A 23,174-nucleotide genomic window follows, 5' to 3' on the forward strand; every position below is an offset into this window, starting at 1 on the left:
GAAAAAAGGAGGTGCTTAAAAACAGAAAATATTGTTACCAACAGTAGGTCAAAGCCGTCCATCATGAGTTTCGTTATCTTCTGAAAATTGGTTGTCTATTTACTTCCTTATACAAAAAAAAAGAAGCATTTAACAGTTTATTGTGAAGAGACTGTCATTATTTTTTTGTTGGAGATAAATAGAAATGTTGAGTGGTGCATCTGTGCTTGCTCAGTCTCTGAAGGCTCAGGTTAGATTCATATTATATATATATACCATTAAGGGTGGCCAACTTCTCTGTTCGAGGGCCGACATAATGGTCTGAGGCAGTGTCGCGGGCGGCACCAGGTACAAAACTCCGGTATATAAGCCGCATGCACATTTTAACGAGATTTTTTGATTGATTTATTCGCATCTCAACAGGCAAGGGTTGTACAATTACAGAGATGGACAAGAGAAGAGAAATACAAAACACAAATACAACAAAGTACAAAAACGAGTTGAACAATGATTAAAAATAGGATACTGAGGAACATATACGAAGAAACATAATGACATGAACATTATAGTTGAACATATCGGATTTCATATTGCGCTGGTTATATATATTGCACGTCTCAAAAAATAAGGGGCCGTCGTAAAATATTTGTTCGGGGTTTAGGGAGGCGAAAAGTCCGCCGAACGGGCCTGTTAATTTTTTGAGGGAAATTTTCTTCGTTGAGCTTACCATCACTGACCTCTGACGATTGTGCAAGAAAATCTGCTACTGCTACTTCCATAACTCCCACAGTAGGTTTATGAAATCAATCCTGTGACCTGTGTTTAAGGACGTTTTGTGTTTGTGTGTTAAAAATAAAAATTGTTTTTGTCAAATCAGAATTTTTTTTCTACATTAACTACGATTTCATTAATCAAAATTAATATTAAAAATTAAATAGTTTTTCATCTTGTCGCGGGCCGCACAAAATCGCCTCGGGGCTGCATGCAGCCCGCGAGCCAGCCGTTGGCCACCTCTGATATATACAGTCAAACCTCTCTATCTCAAAACTTCCAGGAATGAAAAACATTTCGGGATAGAGTTTTCGAGAAATAGAGTTTTTCAGTAAGAAAATAAATATAAGCCAAAAATAATGAAAAATTTGATTGATAAGGGCTAAAAATACCATACTGTATTTTACTACATACTAATGAAATTATTGGTTAAGTTACACAATCTCAAAATGTTTAATCAAACTATTAAGCAAACACACTAAGATACGTTCGATTTTTTTTTGTTCAATTTTATTTACATACCTTATTTAAAATAATCTGTAAGTTTAGATTGATGCATATTGTTTGTTGTTTGGTCCTTCACAATTTCATCTATAGCAGGAGCTGCAAATACAGGGTGTTTCAAAAATAACCACTGGATTTGACATGCATATATTACGAAAAATATTGAACACATAGACGCTGAAGTATATATTAATATGTTCACACTCAATATGTTCACCTTGGGATGCACGGCTTTTGTAAGCATGTTTGGTTTCATGGCTGCTGTTAAGCATATCTTCAGTTCGGCTAATGTAGCTGGAAGAGAAGACGCATAAACATAGTCTTTTATAAACCCTCACAAGAAGAAATCACACACTGTGAGGTCTGGCGATCTTGGAGGCCAGTGATGTTTAACTGAATCGTCAGGTTCCCTACGGCCAAAATTCTCTGTTTTCTTTTTACTATCATTGGGCTTGGCCTTCGAGATAAAGAGTTTTTCAAAAATCACTTTGAGACAGAGAGGTGAAAATGCATTGATTTACAGTACAGTAAATGTAACGATTTTATTATTTTTCGAGATATGGAGTTTTTAGAGAGATCGAGGTTTGACTGTATATATATATATATATATACTTGTTTTGAAATTATTAACATGGCCTGACTTTGATATGAGAAGGCCCTGGACATGGCTGTTCACATGGATATGGCTAACAGAGCTCTAGCCCTAGGGTGCCGGGACGATTCTCAATTCTTACTTTTTCACAGTAGAAATTCTCTGTAGGGAGGCCCGCCAAAGATCCCAGCCTAGAGGCCCCTGCAACAGGATGTGAAGTCATGACCTTGGGCAAAGCAAGAACGAGGGCCCTGTGCAGAGAAGGAATGATGCACCCTGGGAAAAGCAGAAATCAGAGGGTCTCCTCTGCAAATGGGGTCAAAGATATTTGATGAGTCGATGGATGTAGCTACATTGCTCAAATATTACAGCTCCCAAAAATTATGGGGGCCCTGGGCGAATGCCCCACTTGCCAGTACCATCTTATTTCATGGGTCCACCCCAGGCATGGCCTGGAAGCCTCAAGAACAGAAGAGGGTCTCATGTAAATAAATGAGATTGGGTTAAAATTTTAGAGAGTAAGCATGTAAATTAATAAGCATTTTTAGCCAGACAGAGGCAGCAGAAAAATCAGTTCGCCTGAAGGGTTACAACTGTTAAGTGATTTAGTAGTTAAAATATTCATATGAATTTAGAATGTGTAATTGGCGAATTTACATTATTTGACCCTAAGGCATTGTGAAAATCCTGTGCGTAACTGGCATCGAGGAGCCATTTTGACCCCAGCTAGTATTAATGCATTTTAAAAATCAACAAAAAGTTTCCATAAAAGCAGTGAATTTTTTACATTCACCAAATACTTTTTCAAATTTTTTTAATTATTTTCTCAAAAATGGCCTTTTATTAAGATCACATTCGAAAGAAATGGAGGGATACATGACTTTTAAATTTTTTTTAAATTATGTATTAAATTTTTTTAATGCAACTGTCATGATTAAAAACGGAACAGATATGATTAAAATGTACTCAGAAAATAAAATTTACAAATTAAAATAGTGTTTAGTATATTTTCACAAGCACCGAAATTGGTCTTATTCTAAGTCGGAAACACGATACTTGCAAACACCATGACATATTGTCATGATTCACTACGTATGTACGTACAATTCATGAACAGTACTATTCTCATGCTCACCTCAGATATTCAATGTTTCACCATTAATTTGAAACCGTTATCCAGAAAACTGATGCTCTTTCGAGATGCCATTTCGATCAGAACACTCTGGCCATCAGACAAAAGATGTCTTATGCAAATGGTGAGGTGGGGCCATTTCGACCCCATGGAAACTTTGAGGAATGAAATAAAGGAAAGAAAAAAATAGAACCTCACACAAATTTGTCAAGAACATGTAAACAACCAGCTTGAAAGGTACTAATAACAGGATACACCAGATGCATTTCTTTCTCAAGGGAGTGGCATGTTGAGCAATGTGTGGGGTCAAAATGACCTCGGCACGGCAGTTGAGTTGTCATTTAGTGAAGAAGATTTAGTTTTAGAAGACGAGTAGAATAAAATCCTGTATATTTTTTCAATTATGAAGGCACTATATGCAGGGGCCAATGGTTGGGCCTCGTATTATCCAATGATCACTCATTACTTGCGTCAGCATAGATTTTAAACTACTTTTATGGCAAAAAAATTAAGTTAACTAATAAATTTATCAACCTGTTTAAACATGCCTTGAAGGCTGGTTATGCTCCTAAGGCTAAGAACATAGTGGAAGCGGCAAGCAAAGTGACGAATGAGAAGGAAGAGAAGCGAGATGAGAATATAGCTGTGAGCACAAGGAACATTGTACACATAGTGGGGGCGTTTGATATAGCCAAGGGCGTAGCGAGGGGGGGGGGGGACTTGGGGGGTCTGGTCCCCCCCCCGAAATGTGAGAAAATGACCGAAAAAAGGGAAAAAGATGGCCAAATCCATTGTTCTATCACTTTGGTCCCCCCCCAAAATGAAAGTGGTCCCCCCCCCCCCGAACGAAATTTCTGGCTACGCCCCTGGATATAGCAGAGTGTATCAAATAAAAACTCTCAATCAGCTTGGTTTTTTAAATTAAAGAATGCTTAAAAATTTCATAATTATAAAAATCATTGCTCAGACAACAATTTAGAAATAATAATGTGTGAATATCACTATTTTTAAATATAAACTACAGAAATATTCCTCATATTTTGGTCGCTTTCCTCCCTACGCATCTTTTCCCGAGACACTTGAGTGCGATCACTTCTTGAAAGACCAATAATATTTTCTACTAAATTTAGGAGTAAAAAATTGAGAAAAATATCAAGTTTATCAAAGCTCCCCGCCGTTTAAATTTCTATTATTAGCATAGGCGGGAGGGTAGAAGTGGGAAATCCCCCTCCCCCGAATAACTTTATTTGTATAAATATTTGTTGGTTTCATTTTTTTTTACACAACAAATGTAATTATTAACACCCAAAAATCCAGCATAAAAAACATTCGGTACGCTTCCAGTATGGAAATATTGACGGTACACAGAAAATAAACAAACAAATAAAACTTGCCAATTTTTCCACAGAAGCATACATGATTTTTAATTCAGACTACTCAAATACATGTACCCACACACAGTGCATGATAAATTAGCTTAAAACTCAAAATATAAATAATTTTTGGTTTGGTTAAGCACGTGCACACGAAAAACGTTTGACGGGAAATATATAAAAATTATATTCGGTACTTGCTGTTTTCATTTGATCGTTCACACCTTCTTGAAGTACGTCGACATTTTGTTAATGGTAATTCAGCACTGATTACCAGTGATATCTTGACTTACATTGATAATTTGTTCCAAAGCTAATGTAAGTTGATGTAAGTTGAGGTAAATTTTTCCTGTGATATATTGTTAAAATGCACTGAAACACATATAACAATACTTAGGAAAAATGTATCATTATAAAGTAGTTATCGTTGTAGATGGAATAGGCTTATATCAACATTATGAAAAGGGTATCTGGACCAGGAAAGTAATATTGGTATGTAGGTGATTATCTATATAAAGGGGTATTATTTTATAGGATTTTCACTATAATGAGGCAACTAAGTTTCATCAAAGCATAATGACCATAATCCATTGCATTCAACAGTAATATTTGCATATAATTAGCATTCGTAAGAAAAAAAAACATATTTGCAATGTAATTTTTTTTAAATTGAATGAGTCTTTACTACCAGGGCCAGAACTAGAGAAGGATAGGCATAGAGAGCGATTGCCCGGTGCGGCAATCTTGAGAAACCAGCAAATTTTGAAGATAAAAATTCAACACGCTGAGAGAAAAAAATTCTAACAAAATAATCGCCATTTATAATATGAGTTTACCTATCTGACGAAACTCTTTGTTACCACTTAAAGTTTATTGTTCTCATAGGTGTATGCAGAATTTTCTCGAAGGGGGTTTCCGAATTTTTTTCCCTTCTGATGGGGGTTACTTTTTTTCTTGCAAAATAACACTATAATCTTTGCTCAGGGGGGGGGGGGGACCCCAAAAAACCCCCTTTGCATACGCCAATTATAGTTCTACTTGTTTTTCTCCATCTCATCGATGTGACTGTCATGGGGAAGCATTTCTCTTCATAGAACATGACATCAAAAGCTTTCAATTTTTGCTCAAAGTGAGTCTAATAGGGAAAAATAATTTTCAGAATAAGACGATATAAATGCAGTGTGACTAAAATCAAGGAAACATATATCAGTTGGAGTACATTGCTGTATTAAGATTTCTTTGACTTTATTTCTTTTCGTTTATTATTTTTTTATAGGGAATAAAGTATGTATTTGGTGTCGTTGGTGTTCCTGTTATAGAAGTAGCATTAGCAATGCAAGAGGTTGGAATAAAATATATCGGTATGAGAAATGAGCAGTCTGTGAGTATGATTTTAATTATTCTTTCAACCATTTTAATTTGAACTTATGTGTGATGTCTACCACGATTTTGTGACTTTTTGACATTGTAAGCTAAAACAAGAATGACCACACACATAAACTTTTATCAGTAATATTGCTTGGATATTTTATTTTTTTGGTACTGGTCTAATATCGAGACAACCAACTAGTATGTTTTTCAATTTAGGCACTTTTGGCAGTAGCCTAATTTTCCTATTTACGTTCCATGACTTTAATATGTTAATATTTATTTAGTCATTTTGATTGGTTTTTTTCCATTGCCGATTGGTGGTCACCCCTGATAACTGACCAGTACCATTTTGTATTTTTTCATATAAGTATCATTTTCTATGAATTTTTACCATATTTTTTAGGCTTCCTATGCTGCTGGCTCAATAGGATTCCTATCCAAAAAGTAAATAAGAAAACTTTATTTATAAGAACTGTTGTTATCACACACATAATAGGACCTAGATTAATCTGTCAGTCAAGCCCACTATTAACCAAAGCACATGGTCAGACCAATATTTACTGAAGCCACAATTTTGAGCTATGGGAATGCTCTAGTGGCAACACAAACTCAAACTGTTTCTCGTTAGGAAATCAATGAAACTGAGGGCTTTAAAACAGATCACAAGCATAAACTTGTACAGTTGGCGCTTGTTATAACAACCCCCCATTCTGGCAAAAACAGTAATATAGATGGTCATTATATAGAAGGGAAAACACATAGGCCAGATAGTTGTAATGGAATGGTTGCTATAGCATAAAATCTTGATAATTATGAACAGATACATTCTTACCCCCCTTTTTAACGAATCAGATAAAAATGTCATTTTTATTCATTAAATTGAAAAAAAATTATTATATCAATGTGAAATAAACACAAGATGCACAGAAACTTCTAAAAGGATTCATTAAATTGGGAAACTTGTTACATCAGAGTTTGTGATATCGGGGTCCGATTGTACCTATTAAAATATTAAGCTCAAGTCCTCCCCTCAATATTTTAAATGGTAAATGATGAAGGCTTGTTTCTGTATACTACTGAATTTAATACAGTAATGAAGAAGAGAAGAATTTTTAAAAAATAAAAAATAAAAACTAACTAAAAACTAGTCTGAAATCTGAGGTTAACGTTAACCAAGGATTGATTTTGAACTTTAAGCCAAAAAAAAGTCATATTTATCCATGTTCATTTTCTTGCTTGGCTATAGTAAACTTTATCTCCATTGACTTACGACTCCAATGAAGTATGATTGTATTTAATTCATTGGCAGTATTCATTTCTTTCCCCATACCAATGTCCTAATCCTTATTTTTTGACTTTGTTTATTATAGACCAGGAGCTTGTCTTGTCGTGTCTGGTCCAGGTCTTGTTCATGCACTTGGAGGCATGGCAAATGCTCAGGTGAATGCTTGGTGAGTGATAATTAAGATTTTAAATTGTGAATTCCAATATCCAGTGGGACGTCTTCCATCAACCCATGGGTGGAGATACGGGGAGGGGGGCCATAGGGGGCATTGCCCCCCTCCCCCATGTCAAAGTAGGAGCCGACTGATCTATATTGTAATGTATGTGTGTAGGCCATGTATATGAATTTACATCATTATCATGCCTCCCTCCAAGTCTATCTCTGCCTATGCATCAACCCTTCTTAGTTTAACCCTCTCAGCAGTATTGACGAGATATCTCACCTTCTTAAAAGCCTTTTATTTTTGCAAGACAATTTCAGATATTTTGTAAAGCTTATGGCATTAACAAATGATGCATTTAGCTGCTAGGACAAAACTTGCATTTGAGATTGATGAAACAAAATTTGAAACTATTTGAAAAAAAACATGCTCATTACATTTGTTAAAAAAAAACCTGATAATTTCAGGTTATCACGTAATATGCTAAAAATATCCAAGTGTTTGATAGCATTTTTGTGAAATTTATATAGGCCCATGTTGGTCATAGGTGGATCATCTGATCGTGATCAAGAGGGTTTGGGTGCTTTTCAAGAATTTCCCCAGGCATGTACTTAATTAGTCACTAAATATTGAAATTTTTCTTTATAATGGGTGTATACCTGGAATGCGTTTTAATGTTTCTGTGTCACCTTGTCTTTTTAGGTTGAAGCGTGCAGAATGTACAGCAAATACACATGCCGGCCAAATTTTATTAGCCAAATCCCTTTCCACGTAGAAAAGGTGCACAGTTTTTTTTTAGTTCAAAACATAAGATTAAGAAAAATATTTCTAATTTTGTGACTATGACCATAAAAATTAGTCTTACAGACATTATACAGATCATGCTATTTTTTGTGAATTTATTTATTTTTTAATGAATTAGGCTGTCAGGTATAGTTTGTATGGCAGGCCAGGGGCTTGCTACATCGATATGCCTGGGGATTTAATCACAGCAGAAGAAAAAGAATCTGTTTTAAGTTATCCTCTAGAATGTCCAGAACCTCCTGCTATTAAAGCAAATTCTTCTCTTATCAAGGAACTGGCAGATGCACTTGTGTCTGCAAAACGACCTCTTGTTATTGTAGGAAAAGGTTTGTTATAACAATGTTCATCATCATTGAAAATAGCATTGGTAAGATAGTTTCTTTCTGTTGATTTTACAGAAAGATATTTGACTTCTTTGTAAACATTATGAAGTAAACAAAATCATGTTCAGACTCATAAAAAAATCAATTTGTGTAATTATAAGTTTATCATTCTGGTGTATTTCTATCAAGGAGCTGCATATGGAAGAGCCGAAGGAAATGTTCGATCCCTTATAGAAAATTATGGTCTTCCATTTCTACCAACACCAATGGGTAAAGGAGTTGTACCAGATGATGATGCTTTCTGCATTGCACCGGCTCGTTCAAAGTGAGACATTTCAAAACCATCATAAAAAAAAAAATTTTGAATTAAGTTTTTTTCAAAGCCAATTTTTTTACTTGAAACTTACAGAACAATGTTGTAATGAAATGTCACTTTCATCTGAAGATCCAAGTTCAAACTCTGTTGACAGCACAGTGGTGGTTTTGGCTGATGTTGGTTTTCTGCAGTTTTCCAACTTCAAGGTGCAGATGTGAGCCGGTCTCCTATTTGAAAAATTGTCTCTGCAGAGAGCGGACAGATCTACAAGATACTTACATAACCTCAACATTTAAGCATTAACCATTTTTAATTGTGGAAAATATGGAAGACAGATGGCAGCATCAGTATAACATGATACAACATGATTATGTTAGGGTCACACATACACTCAGAACACATTCCAGTAAATTCCAATTTGTTGGAAATTCTGCAAAGGAATGTGTATGAGATGCATTTATGGTTAAGTAGTAATAGTAGTCAAATGTCACATCAAATATTTTTAATTCAGAGCATTGTTCTTTTTAATAACTCTGTAATAAGGCTTTTCAAAATATAATGTTAATAATTGAATCATATTATGTTATACATTTAGTATCAAAATATCTTATAAAATGTAATTAAATAGTTCACCCAGAATATTCATGTCATAATTGAAAACTTCTGGGAATTATTCAATGAAAACCATTAACCTAATATTTTTAAAAGGTTTATACTATATTTCCATTCCAACATTATTTATTGTTTCCTATTTGCAATATATCATAGGGCACTTTTGAATGCAGATGTTATATTGCTATTGGGAGCCAGACTTAATTGGATTCTACATTTTGGTCAACAACCAAGGTTCAATAAAGATGTTAAAATACTTCAGGTATTGATTGATTTTCTTACTATCAGCCCTATCACCTATGATTGTGTTTTTATTATAAAAAAACTAGTAGTACAGTAGAAGTTCTTTGTTCATTAGCAATTGGTTTTAACGCCTTCTCCTGATACTCAGGACCACAGGCAGTAAAGACAGAACAGCTTTGGTGACCTAAATCTCTAAATGCAAGCATGGGTGCACAAAATCAAGCTCATAAAGAAATTTGTAAAAATATTTAATCATTCTGAAACACGGTGTAGGACATTAGTTAGAAAGTATTTTTATGAAATAGGGGGACCAAGTGAATAAAACATTATTTGGGCACTGTAGCCTGAATTACCAAAGGATGTTCAGAGGCGTTGTAAGTTTAATTTGCTTTCAGTCCTTGTCCCTTTTTGGAATTGTCACTGATGCAGAGATGCAACAGTCACGTCCCCAATATGGTGCCTGATCACATTGCTAATACAAGCAGTCCCTCATACCGTATCAACCTCTTTGGGAAAGACATTGAAGAAAAATAAAAAGGGTGTAGAGCTTTGCCATTCAGAATAGACTATAAGCTGTAGGTGCCAGTTCAATTATCTTTGCATGTAGAAAAAATATATATATTTCACAAGTCTTCAGGCATTAGGAGAAAGTAATCACTCTTCTTGAATTATTTACTTATTATTGCTGATTTCATTTAGTTGATTAAATTTTATAGGTAGATATTCAAATGGAAGAGCTCCATAACAGTGTCCGTGCTCATGTTGCAGTTGCTGGAGATATTTCATCAGTGGTGCACCAGGTTAGTATTATACAGGGTGTCCTGTGTAAATGCTAGCACAGCCTTTATCTCGTCAACCGCCCATTGTAAAGGTATGATTTCAATTTAAAAGCAGGCTTTCAAAAATTACCCTGTACCAGTTTTGAGAGTGAAAATACAGTACGTAAGAAAATAAAAGAATCAATATTTTTATATGGCCCCTCCAATTAGAAAGTTCTTGCCCAGTCTCTCCTGATGCCAACAAAAACAGTGCCGTGTTTCTAATCACAATTATATCAGAGATAAATTATATCATAAATTCGAAAACCGGAGGAAATTTGGGAATATTTAAATAATAACAATAATATAATATAAAGAACAGCGTTAGATATGAAAAAACCGTTTTACCCGCAATTACCTCTGTTCTTTCTCAAATTTTCTGTTTTTGAATTCAAATATCTCTGAATATTGCACTTAGAAACGTGGAATTTCTTTTGTTGGCATCGGGAAAGACAAAGCAACAACTTTCTAATTGGAAAATAGAGCACAGGGGGACCGTATAAAAATTTAGATTTCTTTTTTACTTTTGTGATGCACCGTATTATTACTCCCAAAACTGGTACAGGGTAATTTTTGAATGCCTGTTGAGCATTTTTAAATTGGAATCATACCTCTACGATGGACGGTTGATGAGATAAAGGCCACTTGTAGGACATCCTGCATAACAACAGTTTAACTAATCTTTACGACTTATTTTAATTTTTCATCTGTTTTTTTCTACAATTATTTCTCATTTTGCAGTATTGTTTTATATTTTATATACTTGATCTCTCTTGTAAATGCTCCACATATCTCTAAAATCATATGAGAAAATAATCTGTTGAGTTACTTTTTGTGATTACATGAATACTTTTATAAAGACGTTGATAAAGATCATTTTCTTCATTTGTTTTCTACAAATTGATGTGGCTTGATTTCAGTTGCAAAAAAATTTAAGTATAAAATTATCAAGTACTGCATTGTAAATTGTATGGATTTTTTTTTTTTACACATAGCTCATAAAAGAATTACAGACACGATCTTGGTCATATTCTAGAGATTCATCATGGTGGAAAGAACTTCTAGACAAATGCAAGCAAAATCAAACTGCGATAAAAGTAAGTAAAATATGCATGCAGTAACTGTATTTCATGTATAGGTATAAAATAAGATAATCAATTATATATATAGAATCAATAACTCATACCGGGTAATAATTTTCAGTCCACACCCAGTGTTTTTCCGCAAGCCCTTATTAAGAATCCTTGATCCAAGCAAAAGAAAACAAATCACTTTTTTTAGATAAACTTATACCAATGAAAATTCATTCGTACATGTAAAATTCCTGCTGCATTTCATTTCAACATAGGTGAAGTAAATATAAGTTAATTTTTGTTATGAAAACTATCCTTGAAATATAAAAATTAATTATTATCTAAGAATTACTTTTATCTAATGTGTGTGAATTCAATAATATATTTTTTTTCTATTTCAGTAGAAAAATTATTAGCACAAAACTGCGCCTGTGAATATTTTTAGTTCTTGCTCAGTGATTTGTAATAGTTATATACAAAACCATTTTTTTTACATTTCAAGAATATGTCCTCTGACCATTCTGTGCCATTGAACTATTATGCTGCTTACCAGGTGGTATGTATTTTGTATATTTGATGCTTCAGTTTCCTTAAAATATATAATAATTTGCAATTTAGAAAATAAAACTCCATTGTGTGCAGTATAAGTTTGTTTAATGATTGATTTAATGAGTATGACTCATAATGACTATTATGAGTAGTGAAATTCATTGAAGATACTGCTGAAAACGAGAAGTTAATTATAGTGAGAAATTTTCCTACTATTGTAAGTTCTCATTGTAACATTTTTACTTCATCTGCAAAACAAATTCCTCCTTATTTGAGGGTTCAGTGTACTTGAGTCTCTGTATCAGCACCTATATGCAGGATAGTACTTAAGAGAGTTCAGGGTGTGTGATGTTGGATCAGGAAAAGGGCCAAGTTTACTTTTTGATGCTAATACGTCTTTTAAATAACCTGATGATACTGGGTGCATTCACAAAAAAGTTGCTTAACAAAATACTTTAAATGCTTGTATATCAGAAAGTATTCAGAATATATCAGTATTTCTGATGTCTGTGGGTAGATCTCGTTAAAACAAATCTAATGATACCGCTCTAGTTTCACTACTTCTTCTAGTCTGGGCACCAGGTTCATAGCCCACTTCCGTAATGAAAATTAGTTTATGCTATATCTCAAGAGGTTTGCAATGCAAATAAAAAGCTATGGTGTTGTCCGATAGGCAGTCAGTTTTTAGACAAATCCAATAATACAACTCTGGTTTTAATATCTCTTCTGGTCTGGGCACCAGGCTCGCTGCCCACTTTTGAAATGATATTGTTTTACGCTATATTTCGAGATTCGTAATACAAATTAAAAATGTTGGTATAATCTATATGAGAAAAAAATCCATTTCTCTCTCTCTACCATTCCACTTGGGGGTCATTTGCTGAAGTTAAGAGAGGCTACTAATGCCTCTATTTCAGTGCCTCACACCACAGTGTGTGGAATACAAATACAAGTCCACAACAGGCAAAATGTCCAACGAGCTCCAACTGTATCTTAGAAAAAGATGTCCATAACAAATATGGATGTCATATATTTCTAAAATACTGCAATCCAATTAAAAATGCAATTATAAAAACTAAAAACGCTTGGAAGGTAGGGTTGTGTCTTTTTTCCCTGCAAACTTTAATTTTTAATTAATTTATTTTTCTGTATTTTGTTTGTGAGGATAACTATATCTTCATGTAAGATAATTTTTTCAGATTCAGAACTGTATCCCTAAAGATTCTGTTATAATCAATGAAGGTGCAAACACTATGGATATTGGTCGCTCCATGTTGCCGAATGTACTTCCTAGACACAGGTTGAAGATATTTATGAAACATATTCAAATCACATGCCTCTCATTGAAATATTTTATTACATTACTTAAATGAATACTATTGAGTTAATCTGGTAGTGACTAACAGATTTATGCAAGTTTATTAGTCAGGGTATGCCGATTTATAAATCAGCTTGATTTAAATCATGATTTTAATCATGATTTAAATCACTTGATTAAAAAAAATCATTGATTTAAATCACAAATTTTAAATTTTGCATTTTCTTTATATAACTTCAATGATATTGAAATAAAAGTAACCTGGTATGGCATGCATGTCATTGATATGTGGTAAAGTTTGTGATTAAAAGAAATATAGAAAATCTTTTTGGTAAATATAGACTTGAACTTAATCCCTATAATGCAGAAAGAAAGCTGCTCTATTTCTAGATTTCGTGCGTGGAAAAATTTCCAGAAAAATATGGGGAGTTGAACTGCACTAAGTATTTTCAGTGCATTACAATGTGGCACAAGGGTTCCCCTGATTCATGGGCGGAGATTCAGGGGAGCGTGGGGGTCATTGCCCCCCCCCCCAGATTCAACTGATCTAATGTATATATATGAATTGACATCATCATCGTGCCCCCCACCACAGACTTCCCAGTCAATCTCTGCCTATGCCGATTGAAAAACAGAGGAATTATTTTTTGTATAAAGCCTTGAATTCTATGCCCTCAATACTGATTCAAAATAATAATAGATGTTGTATCAACATAAATATTATCAGGCTTTACTTTTCATATTAAAATTTTGAGTTTGCTCTTTTTCTTTAACCAAAACTCATTAAATCTGTGAAAGAATAAAAATGTGTAAACTACACTACGCAACATCATGCAAGTCAAAAACACATCCACCAATTGTTCAAGAAACAATCTTGTCAATAGATTTTAGTTTTTTTATTTAGTGGGTGCTGAATGGTCCTTTGGTAGTATATCGAGTGAATTGTCTTAATGCATGGGCTCACAGACCCTCAAGAAAAGAAGGGCCTCAGGAATACGAGAAGTAGTTGAATTTCTCAAGTATTTTCCAGGTAGGGCCTCAGAAAAATCTCTTGGCCCAGGGGCCCATGATGTTTTTAAGATAGCCCTGAATTTAGATACTCTCACCATATGAATGATACTTAATTGCCACCACCCATTCCCTTTAATAGAGAGGGGGCATGAATAAAAACCTTTTTCTCTACAACAAAAATGCTAATCCACGAAGTTAATTCAGGCTCAACGACCTTTCATGTTACATAAACATTGATTTTTGGTGTTCACATTTTGTGCTTGTAGTTTGTTTGTGGTTTATTCATTTATGCTAAAAGATCATGAGAAAAAAGCTGTTAGGTGATATGGAAATATGTATTCTTAATGATTAACAAGATTTGTTTTAATTAATAAGCAGTTAGTTAATTTTAATAAAAAAATTATATTTTTTTAATCAAAAAAAATCATGATTTTTTTTCATACCCTGTTATTAGTCAGTAAAACCTTTAAGATATTTTGTGTGTCAAGTAAATTCTTGTGTATAGTATGCTCACAAATTTATCATAACAATGAGAATCACAAAATTACAATTTTAGAAAATTTAGGGCAGGGTTTTTTAAACCATTTTTAGTCATTTAGACGATCACCAACATTGTCAAGTTCACAACCCATTTGTAAATTTGGAAATTTAACAAACTTATTATTTATTCTGCATTAACAAAATGTCCCCTTTTTGGAATTAATGAGACAAGTGGCATATTTGATGCATTTGTATGACCCATTTTCCTTGTCCCTGCCAACCAAGTTTGGGTCTTGACCCATAAGTTAAGCATTTCTGGTTTAAATGGCAATTTTTCAAATGAATCAGTAATTTTTTTTTCAAGTTTGTTGTGAATTGCTGATTTTAATTTTTTCTGTTTATGCCTTTAGAAGGATTTAATTTTGTAAAAACACTTATATATAATATCGAGGAGAGTTTGACGTTTTTGTCTTTAAAGACAGTTATTCTCAACCTTTTCCCACCTGTAGCTCCCTTGCCATGACAATGTTTATCCATGGTGCTTCAGGCTAGTCTAAAAAAAAACCCATTTTAAAGCACCGAATACGCAATCATCACTGTCAGTACCTCACCGTGACACCCCTAATGCACAATTTTTGAGAACTACTGCTTCAAGAAATTCAAAGCAACACTGTCAAAGATATTAACACTGCTGTAAAAAAACATTCTGCAACAAATATTATAGCAAAGTTTTATTATATCCATCATTGTCATTTCAGAATTGATGCAGGAACGTTTGGAACAATGGGTATGGGACTTGGCTCTGCTATAGCTGCTCAGTTATGGTGTCAGGATAATGCGCCAAAGAAAAGAGTTATTTGTATACAAGGTGATAGTGCCTTTGGATTCTCCGCAATGGAAATGGAAACTATAAATAGGTAGGCCTAATCTAAATATTTCGTTTTTATGGTATAATCTTCTGTTTTCTAAGCCAGTGTTAATGATCGTAGATAAATTCATAGCTCCTACTAAACTGGCTTACAGCTGACAAGCATGATGTAATTTTGACTGAATGAATAATAAAGCTAATGATATATTGATGTGTTTAGGAATTCGATGGAAATGAAAGTATAATTCTTTGTCGTTTACTTTATACAGGTATCAGTTACCAGTAATTGTGATTATATTCAACAACAATGGGATATACTCTGGCATGGATAAAGAAAGTTGGAATTTTATGAATGATGGTTCCCAACACATTGCTTTAAGGTATGGTGAATATATCAAAAAATTTGTGGACGTGATAGCCCTGGTCGATAAGATACTTGCCTAAAGTACCAAATGATGTTTATAGGTGTCGCAAGTTCGATACCAGGTTCGTCCTTGTCAGAAAACTGTCCTGACACAGGGGTAAAACAGAAACAGCGACATGACCACAGAAAAAATTGCTACCGCAGGAAGTCTCCCATCAAGGGGTTAGCGCACCAAACTCTAGATGAGTATAAAAAACAAGCCTGTCATTTGTAATCAGCAATAAATTGTAGGTCCCGGTCTAATTAGCCCTTGTGTGCAGAAAATGACCATGATGCGACAAAAATGATCAAATGATGATCTAAATTTTTAATTGATATTTTTTTCTTAAAATTGTCATCTCACTTATCAATGTGAATTTACCAGCCATATATATTCGCACTGAAAAAAAACTGTTTTGGTTTAGTTAAGCTTGAGTAGGTTAAATTAGTTTTGCACTGTCATGTCTTATCAAGCTTGTCTTGTTGAAAGCAATTTCTTAATTCAGTTTATGGAGAAAAAAGGAAAAAATTTTTTATTGTATATTTGAAAAAAATCATGTATCAGTAACCAGACGGACATAAGTGAAGATGAGAAATATTGAACCATTATAAAGTAATACCTCAGTTTTCATTGACTTCGGTTATTGTCGGTTTCGGTTTACATCATTTTTTTCTGTAAAAACTTTATCTCAGTTTTCGTCGCCATGCCCATGTGACCTCACTGCTAATTTTCATTCTGCTCAATGTGGCATTTCTAGTTGTGTGAGCATCATCCCTTGCGTCTAGCCAAACAACTCTATGGGACTAAAGAGGGTTTCCAGAGCCAGCAGTCCTTCCAAACAGAAGGCCATGCCCCATTTTGGGCAAATTTTAAAGAGGCAGCAGAAACAGAACTCTTTGGACAGTACGACATGGGTCCAATGACTCTGAAGCTGGTCCTAAAGCCAAAAGACCAAGAAGGGAAGTGACCCCAGATAGTGCCTTGATACCTAAGGTCCTTATGGAAGGGGATTCCCCCACCCCCTTTCAAACAATTATATCTGCACCACTCTCCCATCCGTCATGCCAGAATCACTAATGTGCAATGTCCTTCCACAAAAATAATGTGGGGAATGATGTTTGAATGTTTACTCTACCCATATTATTTTCCTAAAATGTTTTGGAACGTGTGTTTCCACAGGGATACACATTCCCGTTTCAGGCACATCCAAACAGCTGTTTAAAAAAAAGAGGAAAATTTGTACATTTGTGCTTTTGTCATGCAGCAGACGATATCAAGTTAGTACTTTTACAGGGTTGACTTGGAGAGAATCGCTGATTTCAAAATTGTATATTTCTTAAAAATTAAAAACAGAGAATAGAATGATAAGAAGTATGTGAATAATAAACTCGGGGGGGGGGAATGTGTCTACGTTTTATGAAAAATTTCTGTTAATGGTCGATTTCAAGTGTAGAATCATTTTGAAATCGGATGATTCTTTCTTAATCACTCTGTATATGAAAACCATGGACCATACCCTCGGACCTTTTTTTTGGTCAAAAGGGGGGTTGCGCTTCAAAAAGTTTGCGCACCACTGCCCTAGAACATTAAACTAGGAAGCCAACGAATCCTCTTAGAGATTGTGTGAGCTGAACACCACCATACATGGACAGCCAGACCTAACTCAAGACAAAGCTCACATTGCTGACACTGCCACCAGATGGTGACTTATTCGATAAGTTTGTCACGCACGAGATTAATTAATTTGACTTAATTTATTTTAAGACCTTAAGTGGAACGTAATATCTTTTTTTGGTTTATCTCCATAATATTTCACGGCACCCCTTAGCTAATATCGCTGCACCCTAGGGTGCCGGGCACATCAGTTGGGAAACATTGCTCTAGTAAGAGGAAGAAATGAACCTACAGCTCACCTCGACCAGCCCTTCCGAAGGGTTTGGATTTCACATATTCCTTTTCCTATTGACATTTTTCGAAGTCTGATATTAAACGCTTGTTATTTGTTCTATCACCATGCTTTGTTGTCGGTATGAGCTCGCAAGCTTGTCATCGTATTCCAATGGTTCTCTTTTGTCAGCTCAGCTGCTTCCTTTACGTAATTCATGGTTCATTGGCCGGCTGCCCAAAAAGTTTGGCAGATATGTCCCAATATAAAAGAACCACTTCAAAGCATAAATAGGTGCACAAATCAATATTTTAAGCTCGCCACTCTTACGTTTAGAAACACTGTGGTATTCCTTTAACTTCGGCCTAAATGTTGCATCGCAACACAATACATGGGGAATGAGTCTAATGTTTGGCTTCTCTTGAACTCTCTCGTTCTGTCACATGCATTTCGTCATTCGCTATAGCTAGTCTGTAAAGGTCAATGCTATTAAAAAAAATGAATGATAATTATTTAAAAAAAACTTCCTTATCGAGGGAGGGGGTTTGATGCCTTTTCTCCCACCATCATTTGTTTTTTCATGCCATAAATTCATTACAGAGCCCTCTCCACCCTGTGAAAACTCAGGATTTTGGACCCACCACAGATCCAACAGACCTTCTCCATGATGTGGGGGGAAGGTCATGTCCTTTCCATGGAAAACCAATCCTCTAGGAACAACACGATCCTGAGAAAACTGTTTTAGGGGAATATTACAGATGTCGAAAGATCCCAACAAGCAAAGAAAGAAAAGTTCTTTTTTTGTTCATCCAAGCTAGATAGCTTTTTTGCCCCACCAATATAATTTTCCGATGTAGGGTGACTACACATTGGCATTGTTCTTTTATGTTGCTTCTCACCCATCCATTCCTCCAGGGGGGAAGAAATAGAAAAGAAACTTGAGAGAGAACAAAATATTGAATGCCACAGCTTCTCCAAAGCCTAGATTTTAGGGCGAAAATCAAAAAAAGATCTCTGGGGAATCATAAAAAAATCAGTGACCTTTACTCAAATTTTGTGACTTTTTCGAGACTTCTGTGACCTTTTTCTCATTCCATGACTTTAGTAGTCCTAGAAGATGAGTGACCCATTCCTCCATTGGTAGTGATACCCGGCGAGCTTATCGCTCAAAGAGCCCTAGTAGAGAGAGAAGGGCTCATATCAAACCCTTTCATCAGATTTTGGAACTCTTTGCTTGGACTTTTGGCATTTTCAAATTGAGCCCTTCCATTTGATCGGGATTCTACCTCAATTTTCGGTTTCTCTATTTCCAGTCTCATATGTTGTTCGTCCATTGCGTCTTTCCTCTGTTACTCCTCGATTTCTCAGTGCACACGAGTTCTAAGGAAAGACTGAGATATTCATTGCCTTTGTAGTCTAGTGGTCTTAGGGCACTGACCCAGAAAGTGAGAGGACATTGGTTCAATTCCCCACAAGGGCAGTGGAATTTTGTTAAATATATCTTCACATCAACCAGCTGTTAAAAATCTTTGTATGGATAGCAGTGACATCATCCGTGGATAGCCAGAAGATTAGTTCACAAAAACTTGCAGTTTGTAAACCACTAGCCATAATAAACGGCAATGTCCGGGTCTTCAAAAGTGACAAACCATTGTAAAGGGATATACACATCTGAAACGCATTGTTGGGAACCACGGTAACAAAAGTAAATGCTCCGAAAGTGATTGTTGAGGCCCCCAAAATCATTGTTGCCAGACAGTTTTTCACCCATTTCAGGCATTTGCCCAGCTCTGACAAACTTTTAAAGTAGCCTACAGTTCAATCCTGGTCCTGTTTGGTATATATGCAAAATCTGGCAATGATCGGTCTAAAACTGTAGATTTGTATAAAGAACAGACATACTTTCACATTTATATATAAGATTGGATATAACAAGTAATGGTTAATACAGACAAATGCTGCCAGAGTTATTTTTTCACTGCTCATATTGATTGAGTTGGACTATATGCATGCACAGTAAAACTAAGATGCACTATTATGTTTTATGTATGAGCATTTGTAATGCCATGTATATACCATAATAACTACATCTAACAAGGAACTTTCTCTTGATTTTTTTATAGTGCCTTGCCTACATCGCTTTTGCCAAATAATAGGTATGAAAAAATTTGTGAAATGTTTGGAGGGAAAGGCTATTATGTACAAAGTATAGCCGAGCTGCAATCTGCTTTGGATGAATCGCTGATGAATGAGAATGTGCCCAGCGTAATAAACATAGCCATATCGCCATCTGCTGAGCGAAAACCTCAGGTTAGTGTTATTCCATCATTTCTTTAAGAACCTTATGAAAATAATCCATGATTTATATAATTTTGAAATGTTTTAAAACTTAAACAGTACACAAAACTGTGAAATGCGAGTTGTTTCACGTAACAAAATATATTTTGAACATGAAAGTTATTTAATAATACAAATCTTGTGTAGTAAATACAAATGTATAATTCATTCTTTTACTTTGAAGAACAAGCTGGCATTGCCTTTGTGTGTATTGCCTACCTTTTTCACTTGAAATGTCAATGTTTTTTCACTTAAAATATATTATTAAAATATATTAATTACTCAAACTTATTTTGCTTACTAGGATTTTCCTTGGCTGACAAGATCTAAGGTGTAAAATCACAGCTATTCCCGATTGTAGTGTATAGTTTCCATGCACTCACATATTTTTAATGCTGATTACTTTTAAGATTGTTATCATTTGTTATTACTGTTAAACATATTGAGTATGAACTGATGAATCATGTATGACAGACATGCAATACATTGTGCCAGTTATGTTTAAGAACAAAATTGAAAAATCTATTTGTAAACATGAATCTATGTTTGCAGAATATGCATTTCAATATATTTAAATAATAAAAATACAAGGCCACAACAGACAAAATGCCCAATGAGGTGACTGAGAAAAAGATGCTTATAACAAATACTGGATGTCAAATATTACTAAAATACAGCAACCCAATTAAAAGTGCAATTTTAAAAACTAAAAACTATATATACATGATAAAATATTATACAATGCCCATAAAGAATACTTATGGTTGTCTTATTCTAATTATGGATAGTGTCTTGATTTAGCCCAACATGTTTATCGTATTTCTTTTTAAATGTGTTAATTGCATTAGAATTCCCGACCCTCGAGGGTAAGCTATTCCATTTATTAACAGCCCTATTAGAGAAAAATTTCCTGCGGCACCACAACCTGGAGTTGTCCCTTACCAATTGATACTGATGCTCCCTTCTTGTAGCAGTCGATTGAGGTCATATTAATAATTCATGGTCCATTCTATCGATCCTGTTGAAAAATTTAAACACTTTGATCATTCCCCCAACACCCGTGTTCTTCCAATGTAAACATTAAGTCAATATACAAACACACATGTATATGATACAAATATATATAAAACAAATACAGCTACACAACAACAGGTGGTTGAGAAAAAGTTGCCCATAACAAATATGGATGTCATATACTTCAAAATTACAGCAACCCCAATAAAAAGGCAATTACAAACAGTACATATACATGATAAAATGTCCATAAAGAATACTTTTATGGTTGTCTTATAAGTATCAACTTACAATTTTGTAATAAGCTTTGCTAAATGGTAACTGCAAGCTTGAATAGAATGCATAATTTCCCTTTTGCCACCAGATGATACAAGTATGCTTGCACAGAACCAGTTTATACTTAGAATACGTCAAGCTCTGGCAATGATGCATTTTCTTTGTCTTTGTCGTTGCGTATGGAAGAAAAATACCAATAAAAAAATACCAACACAGAGCAGAGCTCACTAAAGTGCAAAGACTGGTATCAGCTTGTACAAGCTTCGAACATGGTTATATGGTACACACCTTTAGTTTTGCTTGTGCAAGCAAGGCGTGTAATAATAATTAAACGTTCATTTAATCTACAAGTTGCTTATTCAATCAAAATGCTTGCGCAAAATTCTCCTATAGATGCTTGTCAAACTTGCAGTTACGTGTATAGCCATTTTTTTAAATAACATAATCTTCATGTATTCCCAAGAGATCAGCATGATCCTTCCAGGGAATTTGTTAGTATTAGGTTAGTAGACATCCATGCCTGAACCGGGATTCGGACCCCAGACCTGCACAGTGAGAAGCTAGTTCTCTAACCACTCGACTGCCAGGAGTTTAATTCAGAATTTTAAAATTTCTACTTCCTTTTGAGAGTTTGAAGCTTTGATCCTGGAGAAGGGCATAGATAACTAGTTTTTTCCCAACAGAACCGGAGGCAAACACCAACAATAGATAACACCTTCATTTCCGATCCAACTAGATCAGTAAGTAGTAAGTTGCTGTATGGTGATATGACCGGAGTTGGTGTGCAGTAAAGTAGTCAGCCCATGTATATAGGATTGAAATGCAGGAGGAGGAAGGGTGTGTTGCATTGTATTAATTATTTGAGTGGGTACTCAGGTCCCTCTCTCAAAATTTATTGAAGGGGAGACTCAGGATATTTAAGTCCCCTCCCTCACCCAGGTTCTGGTGCCTATGCTGTTGTGAGTTAATTGAAAACTGTTTTATCCTTATAGGCAGCACAATGTTACAATCTGGGAGTCCCGAAAGTTGCAGGGTATTTAAAAAGAGATCAAGAGACTACCACACTTGTTTAGATCAATAACCTCTACAACTTGCTTATTTTTTTCATCCATTAGATATATTTTCTCTTTCCCAAGCAATATTACCTAATTCTTCTGATTCAATTGATGATCTATATGTTTCAGATTTATGACTGAGCCAAACTTAGTTATTAATCTGAAGGGAAATGAACTGTGTATCAATTGTTGAAAAACTTATGCATATTTTGTTATGCGTATTTAAGAAGGTTCTGGCATCTATCCTATATGCTTGAAAGAGACAATTTACAAATGTTTATTATAAATGTATGTGTGCAAATAAATGTTATTAGAGAATATTTAGTTGATTGAAAATAAAAAATTGTGATATTTTTATTCTTAAAAAGACAAAAATGTATGTTTCTAATATGAATTTATACTAAATAAGTATATGATGATTTTATAGATATGAAATAAAAATATTTTAATCAGTTTTTTCTGTTCGTGATGTCTCATTCACTATAACTTTCTGAAGGGTTTTATTATTTATCTTTTATGATTCATTGGAAAAATTAAACTTTCACTCACCTGTATTTGTATATTTCTCTTCTAATGATGTAATCTCTGTTGATGAAACTCCTTCACGATCTACTTTTACAA

The 23,174-nt window shown here is 34.6% G+C and overlaps 1 protein-coding gene across 2 annotated transcripts; it reads left to right on the top strand.

Annotated features, from left to right (window-relative positions):
- Positions 1–62: 62 nt before the first annotated feature.
- Hacl (2-hydroxyacyl-CoA lyase) lies at positions 63–23,008 on the top strand. 2 transcript variants are annotated; one of them, XM_089246697.1, is made up of 17 exons: positions 63–229; positions 5,628–5,732; positions 6,126–6,166; positions 7,093–7,173; positions 7,698–7,770; positions 7,870–7,947; positions 8,090–8,297; positions 8,484–8,619; positions 9,379–9,484; positions 10,182–10,265; positions 11,279–11,380; positions 11,859–11,912; positions 13,105–13,205; positions 15,473–15,631; positions 15,852–15,962; positions 19,995–20,181; positions 20,513–23,008. In XM_089246697.1, exons 1-17 carry the CDS (start codon positions 185–187, stop codon positions 20,543–20,545), a joined length of 1,704 nt encoding a protein of 567 aa, XP_089102823.1. In that variant the 5' UTR covers positions 63–184; the 3' UTR covers positions 20,546–23,008. The 2 variants fall into 2 exon arrangements, with proteins under 2 accessions (XP_089102823.1, XP_089102830.1); XM_089246704.1 differs by lacking the exon at positions 15,852–15,962.
- Positions 23,009–23,174: the final 166 nt, after the last annotated feature.

The sequence above is a fragment of the Pholcus phalangioides genome, unplaced genomic scaffold (genome assembly GCF_987345545.1).
Source record: "Pholcus phalangioides strain wild (caught in Gottingen) unplaced genomic scaffold, Ppha-v1.0 ptg000003l_1, whole genome shotgun sequence".
Classification (NCBI taxonomy): domain Eukaryota; kingdom Metazoa; phylum Arthropoda; class Arachnida; order Araneae; family Pholcidae; genus Pholcus; species Pholcus phalangioides.

Excerpts from the sequence above, each read along its gene's own strand:
- Hacl (XM_089246697.1), top strand. The coding sequence starts at position 185 with ATGTTGAGTGGTGCATCTGTGCTTGCTCAGTCTCTGAAGGCTCAG. Across the intron at positions 230-5,627 it reads CTCAGTCTCTGAAGGCTCAG|GGAATAAAGTATGTATTTGG; the intron begins GTTAGATTCATA and ends ATTTTTTTATAG. Across the intron at positions 6,167-7,092 it reads ATAGGATTCCTATCCAAAAA|ACCAGGAGCTTGTCTTGTCG; the intron begins GTAAATAAGAAA and ends TGTTTATTATAG.